General features: G+C 37.3%; 1 protein-coding gene across 4 annotated transcripts in view; it reads right to left on the reverse strand.

Annotated features, from left to right (window-relative positions):
* The window catches only part of gabrg2 (gamma-aminobutyric acid (GABA) A receptor, gamma 2), a 65,330-nt gene extending 47,054 nt beyond the window's left edge, over positions 1–18,276 (reverse strand). For 3 of the 4 annotated variants that reach the window (XM_015405119.1, XM_015405111.1, XM_015405105.1), the window contains exons 1-2: positions 17,808–17,953; positions 1,815–1,954 (exon numbers count right to left, since the gene is read on the reverse strand). In XM_015405119.1, coding sequence (XP_015260605.1) covers positions 1,815–1,954; positions 17,808–17,953 — 286 coding nt within the window. Of the gene's footprint in view, positions 1–1,814; positions 1,955–17,807 lie in introns of all 4 variants that reach the window. The other variant, XM_015405097.1, reaches the window with a different exon arrangement.
* Positions 18,277–20,131: the final 1,855 nt, after the last annotated feature.

The following is a 20,131-nucleotide window of genomic DNA, read 5'->3' on the forward strand; positions in this document are numbered from 1 at the left end:
TACTTGAACCACTTACTGTAGGGGAACAGTAGCTCTACTTGTCATAGAGCTATGGACCAATTTTTTTTTTTACACTGCCATTCACAAGGTGTCATGATGATTTTATTTTCATCCTTATGCATACAGGATGTGTATTTCAAGAAGATTCGTGACTATGCTGAGGTATTTTGTTAGGACACCATGGTCACTAGCAGGCACTACATCAGTTTGCAGCAGATTTTGAAAAAGTTGGGTGAAGAGTTAGTTTGTCTGAGCAAGAGGCCCTGGTTACCAACATAAAAAGGTGGACTGCTTCCTTTGGGCAGGGGAGTTAGACTTTGTCTCAACCAGAGGAGTTTATGTATCTTTGTGTCTTAAGGGCGGATAATACTTCTGCAACCGCACACATCAAATGTCAATTGCGTTTGGTCGCAAACCAGTTTTGCTGGTATGCTTCTGCAACTTTGGTCTGCCTCTGTCACCTTGATCCCCCAGCTGGCCTCGGCTCTTAAGCCTGAGGCTCATTCTGCAGAGATTTCTTACTGTAAAAGGAGTTTTTCCTCTCCACTGTCGCTGCATGCAAGCTTGGTGTGAGGGCCTGCTGCAGACTCAATACAGGGAAACGTCTACTGTTGCCAAACGATCATCCATGAGGAGTGAATCCTGAAAAGTAATTGACTTAATGCAATCAGCTGACAGAAACCTTAACAGGTCTTTCTCCATGACTCAACTAAATTATGTCTGTAAATTGCCTTGGGATGACATGTTGAAAATTGCACTATTCAAATAAACTAAATTAAATTTAATAAGGGGGAAACAAGTCTTACAATGGAAATGCTTAATTCGCTGTTAGCTTTATGATGGCAGGGCTTCATCATTATAGGACAGTGTGTGACAGCTCCTGATTTTAGCCAGATTTCCCAGGAATGCTGTCTCATGAATCAAGCATTCAACAGTACTCTGTATCTCCCTGTACTGCGCTCGCAGATGGATGTGATAGGCATATGCAGACAAGCAAGTCCTCCCCAGCTGTCTGTCAAAGAGGATGGAGTAAGTACCTTGTCTCCGGGCTTACGGGCATATGATGAATAGCTTTGCTTGGCATAATACACACATGTACATTAACCTACTAAATATATTTTATAAATAGCAAGAATACCAGTCAAAACATTTTACATTCTGTGATATCTGGAGCCTGCACAAATACAAAATACCCATAGTATGTAGCCACAAATGATTTTTGTTAAAATGTATTGTGACTCAATCTTAATCCTTTCTGTAATTCATTAAAGAAAATTGGAAATAAAAATGTTGAAATTCAGAAATACAAGTTGTTTAGAACAAACTAATCTGTAGCCCATATTAGGAGCTGTGAAAGTTTTAAAACCTCCTTGAGACATTGCTTAAAAACTAACCAGACAAGTGTTCACCAGTAACTATATCTCTTTCCTTGGGTTTGTTCACATAACTTTAGTGTGATTTTTTGTTATTTGCATCTTATCTGTTTGTGTGTACTCTGTTCTCTCCTGTAGTGTCTTCTTTAATGTTTACTGTTCATATCTGCCTTAGGGCACCGGATGCAATTTAGCTGTTGTGCTAATTCTGGCATATTTACATTGATGCATTACGCTGACATGTTGATGAATGTGCATTGTCCTAATTCAAATAAATAAATTAATTAAATTAAATGCAATTGAGAAGCTTTTTAATTAGTCCCTTTCCACTTCTTAATTTATGGCTATAAGATATTTCTTGTCATTCACGGTAACAATTTCTTTAATGATTCCCTGGAAAAATCAATCAACTGCGAAAATAGGAAAAAAATCAATTTGTACCTCCAATGTCAGGTCTGAGCTTGTTATCGTAACTATCTAGTAGGCTGTTGAGGATGTGTGTAACGTCGCTCTCGTAGACTTTTGGAGTCAGCACCCATGTCTTGTTAGACACCTCATCATCGTCATCGTTCTGGAGGGAGCTGCAAAGAGGAAAAAGGCAAACATACACATAACTATTAATTGCACCAATAATACAAACATATAAATTATCCATTACATTGTAGGCTATGCTTTTACCAGCCTCAAATCATTATTTTTACCATTTTGTAAGCTTTGCATACTAGTGTCTACTGAAAAAGATTATCTTGTAAAATAATAGAAATAAAGTTATATATAATTGATTTAAAAACATTGGATAAATACTGGATGTGAAATCAGATTTGTTTAAAACTGGTTTCCTACCGCTAACAAAATTCTTTATTTTGTGCACAAATTATTTTTGCAAATTGTCAAGCTTGTCATAATTAGGTTTATAAAAATAAATACTGTATATGATCAGATAATAGACAGGGAATCATTATTCATCTGAAATTCTGTGGGAATGAAAAGGAAAATTGTGTTTTGACAGAAAACGTCTGTCATATTACCTAAATCCAACAGAATAATTGTTAGCTTGTATGACACATCGTATTATTCACATATGCATATTGGGTAGAAGTTTGGACATATGCTTATAATTATTGTAAACAGATGCAATGGGAATTGTTACCAAAAACCCTTATGTTCCAATAAACTGCTTATTTAATAATACAAATGGCCTGGAGCTTAGGATAAGCAGATTCTCCTATTTTTCCAATAATGTTTGAAGTTAACAACAGCCTTCCAAGCAAAGTCCAGAGTCAGAGACTTGCAGGATTTTTGAGGGAATCTGGGTATGTTTGGGTTGTCGGGGTCTGGATGCTCAGAGAACATTTGTGGCGGGTCCAGGGTATCTCTAGGTCCTGAACTGTTGGCAGTGGCCTCACCTTGCTGGCTCAGGTTCTTTTAGACAGCTCAAGCTCAGCTGTGCAACTGCTCTGTAGGGGCTCACTTGTTTTGTCTTTGAGGATTCCTGGTCATCCCTAAAACTCTAAGAGTTCCTAAAATACTGTTTTTTTCAAGCCAAATCGGCTGCTGGCCTATGTCTCTCTGGATCAGTCTGATATTTTAAGATATGATTCCAAGCCTAGGGGTTTTTTTGTTTGGAAGTTTTGGACGTGCATGCATGGCTTCTCTTACCACACTCCAAAAAACAAGACTTTAATATTTACTGGTGACTCCGAATTGCCCTAATGCGAAAGTGTGTTAACATTGCTATTAGTCTCTGTTTTGCCTTGCAATCAAATGGTAACCCTGTCTAGGTACCATGGTATTCATCTGTGCTTCAAGGGTGCCATGCTATTCAACAGTGCTTCTTGTAAGAGTTGTCATAAAATACAACTTTATTCTCATTCATAATTTTGGGAATATTCTTATTGTGACTTTTTTCTCGTAATATTATGACATTATTCTTCTAATAATACGACTAAATTCTCATAATTTTACAACTTTATTCTTGTAATTTTATAACTTTATTTCTCGTGATGTTACGACTTTACTCTCATAATTTTATGAGTTTATTCTCCTAATGTTACCACTTTATTCTCATAATTTTATGATTTTATTCTCATAATTTTTTACTTTATTCTCATGTTTCAACATTATTCTCGTAATTTTATGACTTTATTCTTGTAATGTTACCACTTTATTGTCGAAATAGAAAAAAAAAAAATCTCTAGCCAGACCCTAACACTCAGTCATAGAAATTATTATTATTTTGATCTTATTCTTCTTATTTGTAAGATTTCAATCAAGCTGCAAAATACACAAGTGACTCAAGGGAACATCTCTTGTAACAAATGTTATTAATGGCCGTTTTTATCAGGTAGAATTGTGAGTACAGTATGCATACTCCTAATTCGGTGCTACCCCAGTCATGGACTCTATCGTAATGTTTTATTAATGGCGAGACCCAGTACTAATTATAGCATATCCTCTCTGGCTAATTTATTTTAAATTTTTAATTTAAATAAAGTTGTTTTTTTTATTATTTTAAACCGCCTAAAAGTCTATTATCAATAAAAAAAAAAATCTACTTTCCAATCATGTGATTCCTTCACAGTGGGAGTTTTCTTTGTTTGCTTTTGTTGATTTTTATTTTCCATCAGAAGCACGTGTTATAGAGGGTGGAGCAACATACAATACCATAACATACATTGAAAAATAAAAAGGAAAAAACTATTCTGGTAATCCTAACAGCAAAAACATTTTAAATTAACTGACAGAATATAAAGTGTCCTACCAGAGACTACAAGATAGCTCTGCCTAGTGACAAAGTGAAGCAAAGCATTACCTGAAGCTTTTAATGAGTCATTTTGTCTAATCAGCAAACCTTATGATGAAAACAAGCATTTATCTCCACATCAAGTCAGTACAGATCAAGAATGTACCAATGTCCAACCCCCTGCTTTTCACTGGCAGAGAAAGAATAAGAAGGGACACGGTCGGGCTCACAGTGTGTTTACCTGGCGATTTTTCTTTGCAATCACAAAACCTGGTTAATGAATACAGATCACAATGGAGAAGATCAAAAATCTGAAAAATATTGCTACAAAAAATATATTCTGGTTTTATATTAAAGCATATGCCAGCACATTGCATGGGCACATTTTATTACCACATGTGTGGATGCCTGCCAATTGGGGGAACGATCGGGTAAGTTGTCCCAGGTCCATGGTAGAGCAGGGGGCTACGGTTTTACCGATTTATCAGCCTAAATTTTCTTAATTTTTGATGATTGGTAAACTGTAGATACTTAGATGTGAAGCTGACCTTTTCCACCAATCTAATCTATCACTGTAAAGGTCGGAAAACCACACACTGACAATGCCTTAAACTTTAATTCTAAATCTGAGAGCAGTTATTTCAGAAGTTTTTATTGTTTCAAAGACAATGGTAAATGTTTATTTTCAGTACTACTAGATTAAGACATCTTGTGTCTGTGATCTGTTAAAAGCTGAAAGTATCAGTTATAAAAAGAAATCTTTATCTGTCAAAATCAGAATCTGCAATGTCAGTCTTTTTATAAATATTTATTAATATCAGGTTTGATATTTAACATATATAAAATGTTACGCTATCATAAGCTTCCAATTTGCAGTATAGGGGAAATACCCCCACCTCCCAATCCTTCAAAACTGTTTGGCTGCTGATGCTTAATGAAGCTGCTCTAGTAAAATACATAACATTCGCTGTGCTGCAGGTAGAGACAGGAAAATATGAGGCCTGAATTTTCCTTTCCATCTGTGTCAGGCAGTGGCTCCAAAACTTTTATGTGGAAACGGAAAATCGGAACAGGGCTTGAGGTGAGAACGGGCTGCGATAAGCAGCTTAACTGCTGTATTGTGAGGAGCTCTACATGCAGCTATGACAGTCAATAATAAATAATAAGTCAGAAAAGATGGGCATCACAAAAAATGATTTCTAGATGACCATTTAGTTTATGTAGAACAATGCAAACACTTTTTGACTTCTTTAACTTCTTCCCACTATGTATATAAAGTGTATATTTTTGAATAAGTGATCCCTGGCCCAGTACTGGTCTGTGTGTCATTTGGTAATGAAACGCATAAAAGCATTAACAAACTTTAATAATTTCCCATTTATTTATTTCCCGAGTCTAAATGGTATTTAATATTTCCTCTGTTACATCCATCCATGACTCACCCTTGATGTATCTTAGCCACAATCCCTACTGTACCATCTCGTTGGAGCAAAACAATCTCAGGGCTCCCACTAATTCACTGAAATTGTGATTAGTAGGTAGGCTGCTTTAATGCAAGTTATTTTGTGATGGGTTATTTTAAGATGTTTTAATGTTACCATAGAAACCAGAGAGTTCTATTGCTACAGACCAATCCGTGGCGCAAAAAAAAAAAAAAAAGTTGGGGGCCACTACTGTAGAATATATGTATCCATATTTCTGCCTTTTAGAAACACTTGAACATTCTCTAGTAGGTAAGAGAACTTCAAGCTGGTTTAGTTCTGTAACAGGTTTCCATTTGTTCATGTTAATAATAAATCTTCCACATCCTCCAGATACCTGTGGAATACCACAGGTATCAGTGCTAGGACCACATCTCTTTACAATATATATGCTCCAAATTGGTAGAATAATTAGATGCTTGGTATTAACTTTCACTGCTATGCTGATGATCCTCAGTTATATAATTCCATTAATCCTGATGATACTAAACCTTTATATAGACTACAGGCATGCATTAAAGACAGAATCTAGATAACTTTCTGCTTCTGAATGCAGGCTAAATAGAATTTATTGTGTTTTAGACCAGTCTCTGAAAAATTATTGGATTAGTCAGTGAATTTATTTGAATTTAATTAAATTGCTCAGAAATTATAAACTAAAACAACTTGGTGTTACCTAGACTTGTCACCTTAATCCCATATCAAAGAGATTTCCTCCTTTCATCTCCAGAATATTGCAAAGATCAGAAAATATATTGCCCAGGGTTGATGCTGAGAAGCTAGTCCATATACATGTTCCCTCAAGGCTAGACTATTGTAATTATTTACTATCAAGAAGTCTACAAATTGTAGTTTAAAGCCTCCAGCTGATCCAAAATGCAACAGCCAGTAGTTGTAGTAGTAGTAGCAGTAGTAGTAGAGTTCTGATGAAAATTCAAAAGCAGATCATATTTCTTCTATCCTAGCTTCTCTTCATGGGCTTTCTGTTTAATCCAGAATAGAATTCAAACTCCTCTTCTCCTATAAGCCTTAAATGGCCATGCTCCTTCTTATATCAGGGATCGGGTCATTCCTTATTTTCCTAACAGAGCACTTTGCTTACAAGCTGCAGGTTTACTAGTGGTTCCAAGAGTGTCTTAAAGTAGAATGGAAAGATCATCCAAAATAACCAGTTTTAGTCTATGAGACTTCCTTCTCTATTCTTACATTCTCCAGAATTTGCTACTTCAACCCCTAACTTTATGTTCTTTCTGCTTTTTTTCCATCTTAGTAGCTTCATCTGGTTTGTTCCTGTTTGGCTGTCACGTCAACATGGAGATACAGTACATATCAGCTGGGCTGCTGCCACCAACACCTTAGATTGTAAACTATAGAGTTATACCTGTTTTTCAGTGCTTAGTCCTTTATCTCTCCTAGACATCACTATGGGCTCAGCATTTACTCTAACAGTATGAGCTCTTTCATCCCTTGTCAGTGAAAACTCTCACAGACAGAGCCCCGTGTTTACTATTTCCTTTTCTGTCATAAACTACAATCATTCCAAATATCTGTTTTGGATATTTATGTTTTCATCACAGCTTCTAAACCTCTCTCAATGTCTACAGCAGCTCATTCAAAGCAGATTCGAGAAGTTTAATTCTAACTTTGGGACAGTGTTGGAGAATGCATAATGCAAGCGGAGAGAGATCTGGTGCCGTTTCGGCAGCACAGCACATTGACTACTTTGGTGGTTTGCTTTGTCACAAGTTATGCATGCTTTCTGTATTTGTGTTGGATCGAGGCAAGTTTGTATTCATACCTAAAATGGACTGCACCTTTTCAAAACTAGAATAGAAAAATTGAGCATCTATTGAGTTATCTGTACAGGTTCTTTGGACTTTAATCACACCTACATAAAAGGTCCATACCAAGGGGAAGTGAACATTGGTCCAAAAACACCGAATGCGGCAGGTATGAATTTACCCATTAACTCTCTACAAGTCTTCCAAGCTACCCCTTTCAATTTTTCACTTTAAGATCTCTTTAAATGTTTAAGGTGTTTCGTGAATAACTTATTCTTAGTGAATTAATTCTAGATTTATTTTATAATATGACATCAGTAACATTTACTTTAAGTTAAGATTCTTAATAAATGTTGGCCCTGATCTTGTCTCCCGTTTGATAAACTGCAACAAATTGAAATGTATTTAATTTGCTTGGAAACTGTATTTTAACTGCCTTAAGAGCTATTAATTTGTGAATTTGCTCTATATACAGTAGATAACCTGAATTTAAAATGACTTTTCTAAGGCTCTTCTTACTGTGATAAGCCAGAGGAAGTACATCTTTCTATGAACTCTCTGTACTTATCTATGAGATGCTACAGCTATTTATGACAATTAAGAATGAGAATACTTTAATGATAACATGGCACTGTATGCCATACAGGGTAATTGCTTTACTGCCAGTTGGTAGTGTAGCTAAAACCTGATTTGCTTAAGGCAGCAGAAGAATAGATAAAATACAGTGCGTAAAGTCATTTGAGACACAAAATGAATTTCCAATAAAAAAATGTGTTCCTTTTTTTTCAATTGTCATCCAGGATTTAATGTTAATTTTTTAAGTTAGAAGACTCTGGGTCAGCCCTGGAGTTCTGCATTTTACTTTATAGGGCTGCACTCCAAGTATACCAGTGAAACAATTACATTACAAATGTTTCGCACATTTTTCTCCACTTTTCTGTTATCAGACAAGGGTGTCATTACATCCTCCCCTTCCTGGCAGATGAGCAATTTTGGTTGAAAACCTGATGCCGCTCTACCATGCAGCAGAACAGAATGGGTTCTATTTAGCTGATAACTAAATGAGCTTGTTGGGTGTTTTGATTTACAAACAGAACCACATAAGCTAGATTTTGCATCCCAAAACTTTAAAATAATTTGGTATTTTTCTGTATGAACATCTTTTGAATTGGCTTGGGCAGTCCTTCACATTTTTGGAAAATCCCTTAAAAGTACTGAAGAAAAAAAGTTCACTTTCATTCATCCAGAACTTCATCTTAGTGACAATCGGATTTTTCTATACTTCCTTGTAAATCTACCCACACAGAAAGCAACAAGGCTGGTTATTGGGCAGTGACAGACCAGGGCTGTGCTGGAGGTAAGGGAGGGTGATGAACAGTCCTTGTAGAACCAAATTAAAATGTCAACCAGTGCCTGATTGGTTTACGTTTCACGATTTCATAGAAAAGTCCAGCTCGTTTTAACTTCAGCGAGGATGTTATCAAATAATCTCATGGAACAGATATTAATCTGATAAACCATCTTTCAACACTTAATCATAAGTCTGTTATTTGTCTGCAGCTCTGATAATAAACAGATGCTGTTTTTTACAACCAGGCTCAGCTTATTAACGTATCAAAAAATAATTTTAAATAATACTTCTGTTATATTTCCCACATGACAGATTACTTGAATAGGAGGTAGAGGGCAGAAGCAAAAAGAAGAGAGAGATTAAGTAAATTCAAGCCATCTCTCCCACCAGTTATTGCATCATAGACATCTTTGATTAACAACATTATACCAGAATATTGGAAATTCGGTATCTTTAACTTTTGCCTGTATCAGGGAAAATGGCTGCAGGATCACATCTTCCACTCCAGTAACTCTCTGTCAGGCTTTCTGACCATATAAGCTGACAGAGATTTTTACTTTGGCAACCAATTACCTTCCACCATAACCTGTTGCAACACCGAATATCATTTAATTAGCTAAGCTGTTGCTAAGCTATAAACAAAACACTCCAGAGCATTTGTGGAAATATCTGGTGATTTAAATCGTCCATCATTTTCTGCACTTCTGTTATAACACTTACAATGTCATAACACATAGCCCTACCATAGAAAATAAAACTCTGAACTTGGTTCAGGCTATTATCAAGAACTAACTACAAATCTGATCTAAATCTTATATTTTGTGCTTAGAATATAATTCCCCTTTTCAGAGACAATAAGAAGAAAAAAAATGCTAATCTGAAGCTGAAAAAGCCCTGCAGAGTTGTTTATAGGCTTCTGCCAGGGATTCAATATGCCAAGTCTTTTAAAAGGATATCATTGCCTTGAGTAAATGTGTGACTGGCTACATAAACTTCAAAGTAGATAACAAGTACTCCTCACTAGAATACTGAGATGCTTTCCCAGTAAAAAATCACAGATCCAAGGTGAAATAGATAAACTTCGAAAAAGAGCCTTAAAGAAGGGAGATAGTGAATTATTCCGAAAAATACAGAAGCAACTAAGAGTCAAGGTATTCCATATATGGAATGGAGACCAAGCTTCTGCAAAACAGTATAAGAGATGTGTGATCAGGATTAGAAGACTTCATGCTTATAGCTGGAAGATTGAAACCTGGAAAAAGCCAATAAACTGCACACATTGTTTAGTAGGTTCCGTTCTGGAACAGGGTATACATCCTTCTATTTTATAGTCAAGCAAACTTTCAAAGTCCTTTGACTCAAAACTTCTCTGTCCCACCTTAAATGTTCCATCTTCCTTCTCAGCCACAGCCCCTTTTGTTTTTATATGTTTGTTTCTTAGGGAATAAGACAATTGTAAAGCTTACTTTAGTTCCCCTACCACATATCCCTAGAAGTCATGAGAATGGGACATATGTGTCACCATATCTGTGATATTCTACAGCAATTCTGAAATTTTAGCCTTGATTCAGGATACAGTTCCAGTATTCTGAAAGACCTCTTGTATTGTTTCAGTAGCAAATAAAACTTAGTTCTCAATGACTATACAACTGTTGCCCTGACATCTCTAATCTTGTAGGTCCTAGAAAGATGCCCATTGGCTCAACTGAAAAACCAAACTAACACCTATCAGGACCCCCTACAATTTACTTATTATTGTGAAGTTGAAGGTACTATCATACACCTGCTTCAACATACCCACTCTCATTTGGACAAGGCAAAGAAAAACCTTTAAGAATCCTGTTATCTAATTTCTAGAACATATTTAACAGAATTCAGCCTGATTAACTATTTTGAAAACTTTAGGAGATTCAAGTGGAGGCAACAATATTGCCTGGATCAGAGGCTACCTAACAAACGTTTTTTGTGATTAAATAGTAAAAGGTTTAGACTTAGATTCAACTTTATTTACAGCCCTTGGGATTACTCCTTCAGGAAAATTCTGGTTCCAGTAGCTTATATAGAGTACGAAGAGTTAAAGCAAGATGCCTTTAAAGATAAAAATAACACAGACAATATAAAAAGAGTGTATACAGTACCAAAAAAGCATAAACGAAAAAAGTTGTAATGTTCTGAAATATGTTTCCCTTAGATTTAAACACATCTGCACAGTAGAGAGCTAAGGGAAGAATACAAAATAGTTGACTTGGGTTATTGCACTTGCACTGCAGAATTGTACTTACCATATAAATAAGTGAAAGTTAAACAGACATCGGCTTGGATTATTACCTTATAAATAAGTTATAAAAATACACAGGCTACAAAGTAGTTGGCATTTTAGGTAAGTAGTTGGTAGTTACCGCACAGTGAGAGAGAAAAATATTGCACGAGTGACTATGGGTAATGTTTTGCATAAGATGTCCAAGGACGGGTGTGCTGACCCTTGTCCCTCTTCCTATCACCTCCTCCTTTCCCCAAGTAAGGAGTTGTACTGCTTGATGGCTTGGGGAACAAAGGAGTTCAGCAATTTATTGGTCCTGCATTTGGGGAGGAGCAATCTCTCACCTATCAGGCTCCTCTGAGTGGTAAAGACAGTGTGCAAAGGGTGGCTGGCATTGTTCACAATGTTTAGTAGTTTGTTAAGTGCCCTCGTCTCTACCACCGTCCCCAGAGGTTCCATCTTCTTGCCAGTCATAGAGCCGGCTCGCCTTACCAGTTTTTCCAAGTCTGGAGTTGTCCTTCTTGGATGTGCTGCTCCCCGAGCACACCATGGTGTAGAAGAGGACACTGGCAACCACAGACTGGTAGAATATCTCCAATAACTTATTACAGATGTTGAACAACCTCAGTCTCCTCAGGAAGTACATCCTGCTCTGCGTCTTCCAATGCAGGTGGTTGCCACATCCCCAGGTATTTGTATGACTCCACAGCCTCCGCTATAGCCCCCTCCAGTAGTACCGGCTTAGTCTTTGGTCGGTTCAGCTCCTTCCTCTTGGAGATGTTGAGCTGCAGGTAGTTGGAGAGGCACCGGGTTGCAAAGTCACCCACCAGACTCCTGTACTCTTGTCCCCGATACACCCGACAATGGCTGTGTCATCTACGTAAGTATTTATGGGTCACAGCTTAGAATTGTAACAGAAATCCGAGGTCTTTAAGATGAAGAGGAAAGGGGCCAGCACTGTGCCCAGGGGGGCTCCAGTGCTGCTGACCACAGTTTCCGAGATGGTGTCTTTCAGCCTGACATACTGTGGCCTGTCTGTGAGGTAGCTGGAGATCCATGCCACCAGGCAGGGGTCGACTCCCATTCTATTTATTTTGTCTCGAAACAGGGAGGGCTGGATGGTGTTGAATGCATTCCCTTATCCAGGTGGGAGTGGACTCGGTGTAGTAGGTAGATGATGTGTCCTCCACTCCTACACCTGGCTGATATGCAAACTGCAGGCGGTCCAGGGCTTCTTGTACTTGAGGTCTGAAGAGATATAGGATGATCCCCTCCATTGTCCTCATCAGATGTGAAGTGAGTGCCACAGGCCCAAAATCATTCAGCTCTCTGGGCCGGGTCTTTTTAGGAACTGGTGTCATGCAGGATTTCTTCCATAGGGTAGGCACTCTTCCTAGCTGCAGGCTAAGGTTGAAGACCCATTGTACTGGTTCCTCGAGTTCAGTAGAACACATTTTCAGTAGCCGTGGACACAACTTGTCTAGGCATGCTGCTTTCTTGTGTAGAAGTCTCCTCAGCTGTTCCCTGACCTGGTCTGTGGTGATGTGAGGCAGAAAAGGTATTGATATGGGTTGGGCTTCAGGAGCAGAGTAGGATGGCGGTGCTGTGATAGCTAAGGTGGGGGGACAGGTGAAGGCTGGGGGTGGAGGTGCTGTTTCTGAGAGGAGGTGAATTGTGGGGGGAGGGGTAGATTGCTGTAGCAGCAAGGTAGGGTTCACAGGCTTTTCAAACCTGCTGAAGAACTTCTCCATTTTATTTGCCCTCTCCATTGTCCCTTCAACTGCCCTGGTATTTGTGTTGTGGCTTATGATGCATCTCACACCTTCCCAGATGGCTCTTATCGACTCTTATCCAAGTAGTCAGAAACACAGAGGACCACTCAGGGATTGTTTTCTCTGTATCCCTTTTTTCTGGGCTTTATACATTAGCCCAACAGGAGCTGCCTACAAGTCCTCAAACTCAACGCTATTTCTGACATTTTGAGAGCTTCCTGGATGGGAAGCGAAACGTCTTTAAACTTAGAAACAAAGTCCAGTGGATTGTTGTTGTTTTTTGTTTTGGAATGAGTATGACCTAGATGGCTGAGAATTTTCCCAAGCAAAATGAGGGTTATTTCAGGAATAAAAGAATAGATCCAACACTATCACCAACATGGAAGAAAAGGTGAAGGTGGTGGAGTATAGATACCTTGGTATGCACCTGAACAACAGACTGGACTGGAGATGCAATTGTGAAGCCATCTACAAGAAGAGGCAAAGCAGCCTGAGTTTCTTGAGGAATTTGAGGTCCTTCAGTGTGTTCATGTTTAAAAAAAAACACTCAAGGACACAGTGCATCTTCTATAAGACTATTGTGGAGTGTATGATTGCATCTGCTATGATCTATTGGCTAGCAGCATCAAAGCCGTTGACTTGAACTGGCTAATAAAGAAGGCAGGCTTTGTTCTGGAATTGTTTTTTTAGAAAATCTGGATATTATTTAGGAATTAATTCTACATAACATGAAGAACATTACAAACCACTCTAAGCATGCTTATATTCAAACTGTCAAGCATCAACAAAAGGTCTTCATGCAAAGGCATATCCACTGTAAGACAGACTGCTACAAGAAATCCTTTCTTTTCTTCTTTTTAACTTGAAAAAGTCCTTAAAACACAAGTTAAAACAATATTATTTTTCTTTATTTCAGTTAAGTATTGTATTTTTGTTTGTATCAAATAATAATAAACCTGGAATTTGCAAAACTGTCTCCAAAGAAAAGCACAGAGGCAAATGGCTTTCTTGTGTTATGAACTAGGTATAAAAGATCAAGTATGTTGAACTAGGTCTGAAGATAAAGTGTGTTGCTCAGTAATCTTCCTTAGACTTTAATGAATTTAATTAACAGCTTTTTCACTCCACCATTAATTGAATGCCTAAAATGTTAAATCCTTTTTTTAAATATAAACAAGGAGAGGCAGAGAGAAGATAGGATAGCAATGTGAGTTAGAAAAAAGTGTTTGTTTGTTTTTTCCCAAAAAGCTGGACTGCTTTTTTAAACATATTGAAGTATGTCTTTCCCTGTATGAACACATTTCAGATTAAAAAATAGCCTTATGTTCTGTAGTGCAGACAGCATTAAGAGTCTTCCTATTAATTTAATACCTAAAGACTTGAAGTATTAGATGAAAATAAGACTACATCATATAAGTGGAAGTTTATGTTATATGAGTATTTGTGTTTTTATTTATGCATATGTCAGTTATTGTTTGTAGAGATAAGAATAAAAACACTAAGGTTGAATCAAAGCAAATGGAAAAACTAAAAAAGAAAATGCAGCTCATCATATTTACAAGAGGATATTAATTACAATAATTAAAAAAAATAACGTCTGAGACATCAACATAGTAGTATCTTCTTTTTAGCAATATATACTGTAACTAATAAACAAGTACAGTATTGTCTCATGTTTTTTCAAGAACAATACATTAACAAAGTTAAATTGTTAATGTCAGAGATCAGAAAAGAATTGGCAGTCTGGTTTAAGATCAAATAAACATAACCGTAGCTTTGAACATGTTAAGCAAATTTTGTCTAAATATTAAACCAATACCCAGTTGTGCAAAGCATACTAACATAAATGGCCAGTGAAGTGTTTACATTTCTTATCTCTGCTCCATTTCACTGAAACACTTTTATAGTCAACTTAGTTTTGGTTTGTTTTCTGTTTAAAACAGATCAAATAGATCTGAAATAAAAATTTTCTGTCAGTGAAGTTTTGTCAGTTTTACCTTCAGCACTAACTGTCAGGAATCCAGTTTTTGTGTTTCTTTTCCTCCTCCACCAGGTGGTGCCCCGTCCTCATTGGGTTTCCCTGCACACCTGCAGCTCATTGCCTAATTACCTGCGGAGTGCTCTTAAGCTGCTGACTGCCACTACCTCGACGCCAGAGTGTTTGCCAATACAGGGTACTCTAGCCATGCTTAGTTTAGCAGAGTCTAACCTGAGTCTTTGTTTTGCCAATACAGGGTACTCTACCCATGCTTAGTTTAGCAGAGTCTAACCTGAGTCTTTATTTTGCCAATACTGGGTACTCTAGCCATGCTTAGTTTAGCAGAGTCTAACCTGAGTTTTTGTTTGCCAGTTTTGGGAACTCTAGTCAAGCTGAGTTTTGCTGAGTCAAACTGAATTTTTGTCAACCTGAGTCTTAACTTTGTTTTTGCCTCTCGGCAGGAAGTCATCCTGCACACAGGATTTGTTCGGACCTTCTTTCTTTGGAAAGATCAACTGAGCTTCTAACTGAGCTGGGGTTCCAAACAGGAAGTTTGGATCCACTTTTCCCAAGAGGTCGTTTGAACTTCTCACCGAGCAAAGGTTTCATCTGCACCACAGCCCGTTCAAGTACCGCAGGAAATCTAAGTTGCAGTCAGCTTCTCCATTCACCAAGGAACAACCGCAGTCTGAGTAACCCTGTCCGCCCAACACCAAATAAGACTATCTCTGAAACATTCCACACAGTTTGGATTCCATAAAGGACACCTTTTTCTGGAGAAGTGAGTCTGCAACCTATTCCTCCAATTCAAGCCTAAGGAAGGAAGGCCCAGCAGAAATGTTGGGTAAACATGAACATTTTTGTTATGTTAGCTAGAAGTTGTTAAAGCAGGGGAAAGAAAAGAAAAACAATCAATCAAAGCAAACACGAAATTCTAATTTTTCATCTCTACTCTTCATTTTTTTAGGGTAACTATGCTACCACTTACTGTTTGTTAAAATAAAAATATGGAAAGTACTGACGGCATAGTTTTCAATATTACTGTTATGACCAATAACCCTTTTCCTAACAAATTCCAGGAATGTTCCTCTGTTTCAGGGACACACTTAATAATGACCGTTATTGCTACCACTGTAACATTCCCAACAAGTAGCATATAGCCAAGGCTCCCCCTCCATAAAAAGATGCACCAATGGCAACAGGATGGAATGATACTTCTTTTCAGTATAAAAAGTAACCAACTGGTAAGAGAAGATATATCACACACGGCTAATAAAAACATGCATGATCATAGTTTTCTATGATCATGCATCGTCCAAGTCTTCCTTAATGATTTTTTTTTTTTTTTTTTGCACAACGAAGATTTAAAACAGCTGTTGGTCCCAGTATAAGCTAAATGTTTGGTACTGTATACCCTGGACAAATGGACATGCAACCATAAAAAAGAAACACACTCACACCAAAGTCATGTTTTTGGATTGTGGGAAGAAGTGGGAATACCCAGGCAATGTTCCCAGGACTATTTCCTGGATGTCAACTTCTTATTTCTCTTGAATGTTGAACAATCTTCATGTCAAGCTTCCACTGAATAAATTCACTACTGCCACAATCGCATTAACAACAAAATACACTAAGACAAGACAAGATAGATAGATAGAGCAAGCATATATCTATATCTGGCAGTACACTCAGGTCCATGTATCCTAATGAAGTCTGACATCAATGCACATAGCAGATGTCAGTGAGTCACAAAGTAGCATAGATCACACTGAAAGCATGTAGAGAACTTGGGAAATATGTTATGTAAGAGTTTTCATAAATTAATAATAATTGACTTTCAGAGCAAAGATTAGGTCCTACTAGTGATACGACTGCAGTCTTATTTTAATAATACAGTCTGCAGGACCTATATTATGCATATATAATAATGTTTATATAACATGAACAACTTCAGTTTAAAAACAATCATTTCATCTATCAGACCATTAAGATTAACTGGAGAAATATGTTGTCTCATTTGCAGTAGTAGTCACTGATTGTTTATACTCAATAGGTATCAAGATCTCAACTGAAATATCTTAGCTGGAAATGGAAAGAATGCAGTGTTTTCTCAAGCACATTGGGGCATTAATTGGGTATACAATTAGAAATTATCAGATCTCACAAAGGAAAGGTGAGACAATGAGCCCTGTCTTTGGATTAACGTGCTGAAAACTGATTTATCTGTCTCCATTTTCCACTCTTGATGCAATACAAGAGGAAACGATGGGAGGAGGGGGGGTAGACATCAGCTGTTTTTAATCTCAACTCAATGGAATGGACTTCCCAAAGGAACACAGCTTTTATCCTATACAAAAAAAAAAATCACCTACACCTTAAGCACAGTAAAAACTGCAATGAAAACCATTGAGGTTTATTCTGTGCTGTCTTAGACCTCAGTGTGCTTTAATCTGGTGTTCTCTGTGTGGTTGTCTGCCATTTTGAAATTCTTCCTATTTCAGATCAAAACACATGCTCTAAATTATACCCAAGCTGTCAAATAAAACCCACAGTTTTCCAATATATCACCTGAGGCTTAATCCTACACAAGTTTATTAAGGAAGCTTTGACTCCTGAAATAGACTTGATCCTTGAAGAGAGATTATGTAGCTTTAGCTTCCTCCAACTTAGCCACTATGCTATTTCTAACCAGAGACATACTGAGAGGGAATCTGAACGAAGCATCTAACGGCAGGGTTCTGTCTAATAATAAATAGGGGGGGAAATATACAACATCTTCTATGGGGTGTGTGGGTATTTGTTCTTATCTGTATAAATAATTTGATATAAGTGTTGTTGTGTTTTAAAATAATTTAATTTAGAGTCACGGGTGAAACAGGCATTTATTCGGGTGTATAGCCTATTTCTTATCAAATGTAGAAAAAAAAATCTAAAAATAGCTGGGTGGTATTAGATGGGAGGACGCTTCGCATCGCTTTGTGCAATTACAACAGAATAACAAATATGCTGTCTCGCAGAGCTGACACATATTTACAGTATGAAAGGAAATATGGATATTTATTGCTTACCTTTGAGAGAGACTAAAAACAATAAAAACCCATAGCATCCGCTTCAGTGGGAGGGAAGGTTTCGCCATTGCTATTGAGCACCTGAATATTGACTTCGGTGAAGCCGTCATCATCATCTTCGTTTCCTTTTTTCTGCAGATGGACATGTCCGTCTTACTGTGTTTCCTCTTTAAGATACATTACGCACGCCGGCAGTAAAGGCTCAGCGATTCTTCACCTTAGACAGACAGACCGACGGACTGACGTGAGTCGAAGTGCGATCAGGCAGAGCTGAATTAATGAAAGTCAGAAAGCTCGATATTAAACAGCTCGCCTGTGTCCTGTTCGATAGTCAGGAAGATGCCTAAAATACCTTCCAAAGATGACTAAGGTTCCAGTATTAAAACACTCATGCAACGAGCGTTTGAGAAGAAAAGCTTTAAAACCTCAGAGTGAATGCAGATTAACGCTGAGGTTGGAAAGGAACCGATGCACGTTGCTGCAGCACAGATACACATGCGCGGTCTTACAAAGCGGAAGTGTATCTAGCTGAAATATATATATATATATATATATATATATATATATATATATATATATATACACACCGTTATATATATATATATATAAGTAAAGTGTACAGAGTTTAACAAAGCATTGCTACTCAGTGACTTTTCTTTCCAGATCAGCACCATGGACAGCTCATGACGCGACATTTCAGCTCTTACTGTATCTACCCCGAAAGCTTATTTACAACTTTATTGGCGCGTTAGTGGTGATGAATGAGCATCCCAAGCGCTTATGTGGGAATACGGAAGAGCTTTGAAAACAATTGCCCAACAAAAGATGTACAGTAGGAGTGCAATTCTCCATAAACCCCCGAGTTTCAATATGATGACCACCGGTTGTCTCAGTGAATAAAACAAACGGGAAACGGTTTAAAAGTGATAAGGAAACAAATATATAAGTCCCCACCCCACAGCCACCACAATCACCATTCCCTGTTCTTAGCAGCTAATGTGGGGCGAAATTATCATTAAACTTAGAAAGGAGTAAACAAATAATGCTTTGAACTCCTACAAGTGTAGACAAATATTTCTACATGTAATTATTGAATTTAATTGAAAATTTAAGTTTTGAAATTTATCTGGAGCTCACCTTCACTAAACAAAATACACAAACCCAGAAGTAGCTTTTCCAGGGTTGGAAGCAGCTTTGTTTACTTAAGATGGAATTGGAAAATGCAGTGAGAGAAGAACTGCTCTTTAGAACAGATCGTTACTGCGTTGTACTGTACATGCCAAAATTTTCTTGAGTTCAACAAACTTATAATAGACTTGCTGTATCTGCCTGCACAAATTTTCCTTGAGAGGCCGAGTGAATTGGTGCTCATTAAAACTCAAACCTATACTGGGAGTCAAGGTTCTTGTGGTCACACTTGTTTCATTATTCTTTTTCAATGTCATCACTAGTCTTATCCACAACAGATGCTATCACCTCCCCTCGGCCCTTCCTTATGTTCTCATCCACCAAAGACCACTATCAAGAAAAGCATTCTAAAATAACTTTACATAATTTACATGTCTTACTAATGCACTCCTTCTACATAGATTTAACATCAGTTTCACTTGGTTGTTTTGCCAAATATTAGACCATGTCACCTTCCACTTTCTGTCCTGATTTTTTTCTCTCATTTTTTTTCCCACCCTCACAGATGAAAGAGGTTATTGTTGTTAAAAGGTGTTTTTTTTTTTTTTGATATTCAGCTGAAAAACCCAAATCAACATGAAGTCATGAATTTTGGTAATTTCCTTGTCGGACTTCAGTTATTGACTGGTATCTGATTTGACTTATGAGATACAAAATAACAGCATTGCAGTTTTATATCTGAGTGATGTGAAACCAGCTCCCATTTATATTTAAGAGTATTACTCACAACTTGTACAACTATCTGCTTCATGATTCACTATGTAACCATTATTACTGTCAATATAACCACAAACAACTTCCTCTGTTAGATTGAATGTTTTTTTCTTGCTTTTATTTTTTTGTTTGTTTGTTTTCTGTCATAATTTGTTATATTTCAAATACTGACCAGTGTGACCTGTCATTTTATCCATAGTAGCTTTAGGTAAACTGAGTATTTAAAAGTGCTTTTAATATACTGGCAAAATTTAAATTTCCTTAACTATAAGACATCTTTGTTCTCTAATAATTGAACGCGATCAATAAAAGCTTCAAACACACATAGACAACTTTACTTAAAAAAAAAAAACAAAAGGCCTCATCTTTCCCTCTATGCCCTCTGCTTTTATTATATGCAAAATCCCTAATTCCGAGTAAAT

This window comes from Cyprinodon variegatus, unplaced genomic scaffold (assembly GCF_000732505.1).
Source record: "Cyprinodon variegatus isolate N-32 unplaced genomic scaffold, C_variegatus-1.0 Scaffold36, whole genome shotgun sequence".
In the NCBI taxonomy this organism is placed as follows: Eukaryota; Metazoa; Chordata; class Actinopteri; order Cyprinodontiformes; family Cyprinodontidae; genus Cyprinodon; species Cyprinodon variegatus.